Source organism: Brienomyrus brachyistius, unplaced genomic scaffold, assembly GCF_023856365.1.
Source record: "Brienomyrus brachyistius isolate T26 unplaced genomic scaffold, BBRACH_0.4 scaffold50, whole genome shotgun sequence".
Taxonomy (NCBI): Eukaryota; Metazoa; Chordata; class Actinopteri; order Osteoglossiformes; family Mormyridae; genus Brienomyrus; species Brienomyrus brachyistius.
In genome coordinates this window covers 2,380,563-2,386,852 of record NW_026042325.1, presented here as the reverse complement: position 1 = coordinate 2,386,852, position 6,290 = coordinate 2,380,563, and the positions used below count along the sequence as shown (strand labels likewise).

Here is a 6,290-nt window from a genome sequence, read left to right as displayed (position 1 = left end):
AATAGCTGTTCCACATGCCCCTGCTGTACTCGGATTTCTGCTCCTGCTTCTGCCCTTTAAAAGGCTACATCCTATTTGTGACTCTTCAAGCTTCCCGTGTGAACAGCATAGATGTCCTGGTTATCTCTGAAACCCCGATTCAAAACAACAATGCAGTTTGGCAAATTAATGGAGGAGCGATGTTTTTGCAGAAGCAAAGGGCAGGAAACTCACCAGTGTAACAACCTGGCAATGACTACGGAGACCCATCTGATTTTAGACCGATATCTGGAATCTAAAAAAAAAAGTATTGGTGAAATTAAACCGGGTTACCTAATTCCAGTTCTGGAGAGCCAGTTTGCAACACAGCTTTCAGATTTCCTTGCTCAGACACTTACACTTAAACCTGGTGATTAGCTGATTGTGTTTGAGCGGGCAAACTCTCTGTTGGATTCTTGCCCTATAGCACCAGAACTGGTGAACCTTACTGTGCGTTTACCCTTTACGCCATGGTTCATTAAAGCTACTTAGAAGGATCTTTGTGACAAATGGATTAGGTTTATTGGATGTTCTCTCAGAATGGGAGCTGCACACGAGCTGTTAGTGCTTGCAGGGGTGTCAAGGCAAATTTAAAAATATCCTTGGCTATTATTGGCTATTGGGTGCAGAGTGCACACTTGTTTCTACACTTGCTGAGCACTGCTCTCTTCATAGCAGTCAGATTGTAATGACGCCTGCAGAGTGCCGCCTTTGTGATTGACGCTTATTCACAGCTGACAGTTATCTTTGTTCCATAGTTGCAATAGTGATCTAATTTTGCCAGTAAAATTCTCCTAGTTATTGCATAGATTTGTGCTTGATTATAAAACCAGAAATCTATGGGATGCTCATATTTTAACCCTTATATATACTTTAAAAGACAAAATCCTCTAATGGAGTGTTGATTTAATCATTTAGTTTATAATGAGATGCAAGTTTGATGACAGTAAGACATGTTAACTATTAACTGGCCGTTAATCCAAACGTCACATCAGTATATCTGGTACAAAGTGCTCATCAGGATCTGACATAAAGACTGTAAATGAAGGATGTCAATCTCTGACAAACTGCCTTAATAGTACAGTAAGATTATGATGGGGGGGTGTGTGACACGCGAGACGGCATCTGACAGCACGTTTCCTTTTGTTTGTTCACGTTCATGTGATTTTTATTTACCAAAATAAAGCAGAATCATCGCAGGTCTTTTACACTGGGATACAAATAAATCGGCAATATCCGTGTCAGTCCTGCACATCATTGTGTAACATTTACAGAATATAGCGACACATTTTGTTTGTCCCACATTTCACTTTAAAACCCTGAGACTACAATCAAAAAGATGTTCTTTAAACTGAATACAATAGGAAGTCTACTCCATAAATATAAATAGCACCATAACCAAAATTAAAGATAAAGATCAGGAGAGAAACTGTTGGATGAAACAGAGGCTCCATTCTAAGTGAATCTACGACAGAAGAAATGTAGAACATGGTTGTGGTCTCATTGTCCTTCACTGCGAGGCAGTCACTGCAGCTGCAGGGTGGCCCTCATTACCAAATGCTGTCTCCTTATGGTCATAGATTACTTCCTGTTAAAGGAAGCTGTAAATTCCTAATGTGCTTGTTTGCTTATTCACACTAAGTAATTGTATCTGTTAACTGGTTAAATGACCTTGCCAATTTTTATAATATAAATTTATCAAATACAGAATTTTGCAAATTCTGTGTAAAACTGATGTTTGTCAGAGTGTATTAACCATTCCTAAACCTCTCCTAAGGTCACCCCAGGATTTACTACAACTGTCCAATGTATCAGTCTATTTTTTGACCGTTACACCACCTTGTTTGCCTAATTAATATCTCACTGAGCCATTTAACTATCCATCCATTTTCCAAACCACTTATCCTTCTGGGTTGCGGGGGGTCCGGAGCCTATCCCGGAAGCTATAGACACAAGGCAGGGAACAACCCAAGATGGGGGGGGCAGTCCATCACAGGGCACACTCACACACCATTCACTCCTACGGGCAATTTAGTAACTCCAATTAGCCTCAGCATGTCTTTGGACTGTGGGGGGAAACCGGAGTACCCGGAGGAAACCCCACGACGACATGGGGAGAACATGCAAACTCCGCACACATGTGACCCAGGCGGAGACTCGAACCCGGGTCCCAGAGGTGTGAGGCAACAGTGCTAACCACTGCACCACCATGCTGCCATTTAACTAATTATGTTAATTATTTGAACTGGTGGTGACATCTAACAAATATACGGAATGGCTGAGGTGCCCCTGAAAAGAGATTTGAGAAGCAAAGTGATGCTCATCTAGCCGCCCAACAAGATACAACTGAATTTTTGGAGAACAGAAGGAATTCTTGATTAATTTTTGTACTGTTACAGTTAATTTGCAAAAGTTGTAATGTAATATGGTGTTTTTTTCTTAGCAAATATAAACACCCTGAGAAATTGTCTTAGGCATCCTCTATAGCTGCTTAACACTTTAGCATAGTTCTGTATGGAATTACAATTCAAATTTATAATTGTAGTTTTATAACAGTCTAGTAATATTCAGGCTTATTTCATTACAATATGAAAATGTATTTCAAATTACTTTACATTGTTTCTACACTAAAAACATATTTTCCTTTGTATTTTTAATATTGTATATCAGTAACTTACAACCCTATATGGACGTTGTTGCATATATAATATACATATATAGAGTCTCTTCCTTTATAACAGTACATTTCCAGGATATTGGATGAATTACTGTAGGAAATATTCCCATTCACACAAGTACATCTTCCATGTAATAACCGTGATGATTAAATTGCCCTGACTACTCGCTGTTGCTCTGCATCCTAATCCCTTTCCTACTGAAGGGAATTTTACAAAACCCTAGGCTGAATTCAAAAACAAAGCTGGTCTGATACATCCAACCGGATGCAAATTAGTCCAATGAAAAGATGGACTCTCTCCCTGTTCTGTTAACTGCTGCATGAGGCCTGCTGCATGAGGCCTGCTGCATGAGGCCTGCTGCATGAGGCCTGCTGCATGAGGCCTGCTGCATGAGGCCTGCTGCATGAGGCCTGCTGCATGAGGCCTGCTGCATGAGGCCTGCTGCATGTCCAGTACGCCACAGTAGTAAGAAAGCAAGACGATCTATCCACAGACTGACAAAACTGAATTTCTCTGCTGTGTCTTAAAAAAATCATTTGCCTTCAAACTGGCTAGAGTAAAGGGGGGGGGGTAAATAATGCATTCCACTTCACCTCTATCATCTCCTGCCCAGGGTGACCTACAGCCCTTACATAAATTATAGCAAACACTGGAGTACTTCCTGTTAAAACTTTGCTGAGGGACTTTATAGGACACCAGTTAACCACGGAATTTATTAGCTGCATGCCAAGTGGAACGACAGGTACTTCTATTGGAAAGGCCTATAAATGGGGGGGGGGGGTTGGTTACTGTACTAACATTTTTATTTCCTATTTCTTTCAATAGGTGCTTGTGTTTAGGGACATCTGGACACACTGAGCAACTTCGGGGCTTAGAAAAGAGTCCCTCTCAACTTCCTAAGTCAAACACTAGACAAATAAATAAAAACAATAGTCAGGATTGTTTGTTCCTTTCTATTCCAATAAATACAGGTGAAATATGTGGATGGAAAAAATAAAATCACAATTTTTTTTTTTTTTTTTTTTTTTAAAAAGCTGCCGCATACAATGGAGGTGACAGACTGGACAGGACTGGTGAAATCAAAATTCACTGGCAAAACAGGAAGCCAAAACCAACACATGTATCCATCTAAATGAATGGACCTTGCAGGACAAACTTAAGTAGAGGAAGCTCTAAACAAGGCGTGGATGGATTCTATTGGCAGCCAATGCAATAAAAAAAAAAAACTGAGTTCCTTACAATGTTGCCATGGAGACACCAACTGAATAGAAACTGTGTAAAGGGAATGGTGGTAAACACCCAGGGGGTGAGCCTGTGTTTTATCAGTCCCGTATAACGTTCCAGGACAATGTGCATATCATTCACTGTGATGCGGAAATACAAAGGAGCAGAAGGACATGCGCGCGCACACACACACAGGCACACACAGGTGCCACAGCCAGGCTCACGTCTGGTGCACCTCATGGAACATAAGCTCCCGTGGGATTCGGGTCTCTGGGCCGTACAGCTTGTAGGCGCGGCGCTCGAACGCGGCCACCATCTGCTTCACCACTTCGTCGAAGAAGACCGTAGCCAGCTGGGAGTGCAGCAAGGAGCGAAATTCGAAGGATATCTGGGAGAAGTAGATAAAAACAGGAGCATAAGCGGCAGGAACTGGAGAATGATGGTGGCAGACAGGCAGGCCTTGCAGTATGATAGAGGAGGTCAAAGACAGTTACTGACAGAGAAATCCACTGTGCAGGTCCGGGGGTAACCAGGGATTCCAGGGCTGAAGCGCCATATCGTTTCTAGATGGTTGAAGAGTTTCCCATCTGTACAAACAGCCTAAAGAGAACCCACACATCACAGGTGGAACACGCTTTGGCTCAGTCAATCTGCAGTGTTTTCATCTGAAATAAAATCCAGGAATCTACGAAATTACGTTCTTTAAGAAAGCAGCCCTGTTACCTTGACTAGGTGAGGTCGCACATTGGTGATCATGGATGTGTATCTTTCCACAACTGGAGCAAAGCCAACCTCCAGCTGGGCCTTAGCATGCCCAGTCCTCTTCATGATGGTCTGGGACTTCTTGCACCACGGCACAAACAGCTTGTAGTCATCCACATTGGACACCACATCGTACATCTCCTGCATCGAGTACCTGAATGCGGCAAGAGTGAACGGAAAGTGTTGCACTATACTGTACTGTGGAGTCTTTTTCCACCGTTGACTTGAAATGCAAACATAAGCAGAAACAAATAAGAGCTTTAGGTCATAGTTTCTGCTCCAAGTAAAATTTATCATGGAATTAGTGCTGCTGTCATTCATATAATAGAACAAGGCAGATTAGAAGATTGTGCCCAGGATCACACACTTACCCTAGTATTCTACGCTCTGAGTATTCCTTTCTCTTATTGGGTAGACTGAGGAAAGTCCTGCAGTGTGGAGAAGGTGTTGCTTCCAGATCTAAGCAGCAAAGCAATCTGTGGGTCCTTGTCATTAAAATGCCACAAGATGACAGGTATCTAATGTAAAAGGAAATTATCGTCAGTCATGCAGCATCACCCCTCTATCCCAAGTGTTTACTACAAATTCTCATATTATATCTATATGCTGATTTTTTTTCTATTTTTAAAGAATTGTTCTGAAAATCGTTTACAGCTGTCAGGAGTAATTTCAGGTACAGAAAAATGAGACAGGTTTAAGTCACGCATATATACCGTAGATACTTCAATAAATTTACATATATGACCGTATACAGAAAGCTTGGCAAAATTTCTGATCATATTGTTTAAATGCAGTTTAGAAATTTTATTCACAATTTCGTTGCACTCAGAACAACGGCAGTGAATCATACTTCCACGCTATTGGTCCGCTACCCGTCGTGACCTCTCACGTCAGGGTTTCCACCTCACCTGATTGGATGCCGAGGTCTGGGCAACGCCGCGCAGGGCCGGCTCGAGCCCATGGCAGCGACCTCGCCAAATGTCCTTACTGCCGCTGGTAACCGGCGGCTCGCCGAAACGGCCATTGTCCAAGTTAGAATATCTTCCACCACCCGGCAAATAAAATGTCAAAAAATTAGCTCGATGCTTTGCACAATACTACCATAAATGTCCAACCTAAGATCCAAACGTCAGGTTACTAAGTTTAAATCCTGTTCGCCGAGTCCACATGAAAAAAGCTCGTTTCAAAAAAATATTAAATGGATAAATTGAGGGAGATTTGGATCAAGCCGGTAATCAGTCTTTCAGCTGAATCATAAATGCCCGCATTCTCTTCAGCCAAACAAGGTTATCGAGTCACATAGTTTAACTAAGCAAATGTTAGCTGGTTAGCTAGCTAACAAAAATGTGCTCCAATCCGGCCTTTTTATACAGTTACCTTGTATTTGGCTCAGTTGAAAAGAGTTTTCTCCAGCTTCGGTTCAAACCCCCTCTTTACCGACCTTGCGCCGCATACCGGTGTCGGCTGATCGCCTTTCCCTTCGCTTGTCATCGCACGAAACGTCACGCCGTTTCCAAGATACGCCGAACAGCTATTGGCAAAGCGGAAGTATCGAAGTATGCGTCACTGCGCGCACCGCTGCTCCGCGAGGTTACAAAGTGCTTAGCG

At 42.4% G+C, this 6,290-nt stretch overlaps 1 protein-coding gene across 1 annotated transcript; it reads right to left on the bottom strand.

Annotated features, from left to right (window-relative positions):
* Positions 1 to 1,115: 1,115 nt before the first annotated feature.
* LOC125723575 (coenzyme Q-binding protein COQ10 homolog A, mitochondrial-like) lies at positions 1,116 to 6,212 on the bottom strand. The gene is made up of 6 exons (XM_049000307.1): positions 6,060 to 6,212; positions 5,591 to 5,723; positions 5,054 to 5,200; positions 4,644 to 4,836; positions 4,419 to 4,520; positions 1,116 to 4,308 (listed from the first exon to the last, which is right to left on the bottom strand). Exons 2-6 carry the CDS (start codon positions 5,704 to 5,706, stop codon positions 4,141 to 4,143), a joined length of 726 nt encoding a protein of 241 aa, XP_048856264.1. The 5' UTR covers positions 5,707 to 5,723; positions 6,060 to 6,212; the 3' UTR covers positions 1,116 to 4,140.
* Between the last annotated feature and the right edge of the window lie 78 nt (positions 6,213 to 6,290).

Bases quoted from the DNA above. Each gene is read 5' to 3' on its own strand.
- LOC125723575 (XM_049000307.1), bottom strand. From the start codon at position 5,706: ATGGCCGTTTCGGCGAGCCGCCGGTTACCAGCGGCAGTAAGGACATTT. The intron at 4,837-5,053 runs GTAAGTGTGTGA...TGCCGCATTCAG, and splicing joins TCAGAGCGTAGAATACTAGG to GTACTCGATGCAGGAGATGT. The intron at 4,309-4,418 runs GTCAGTAACTGT...TACTTCTCCCAG, and splicing joins CCTGCACAGTGGATTTCTCT to ATATCCTTCGAATTTCGCTC.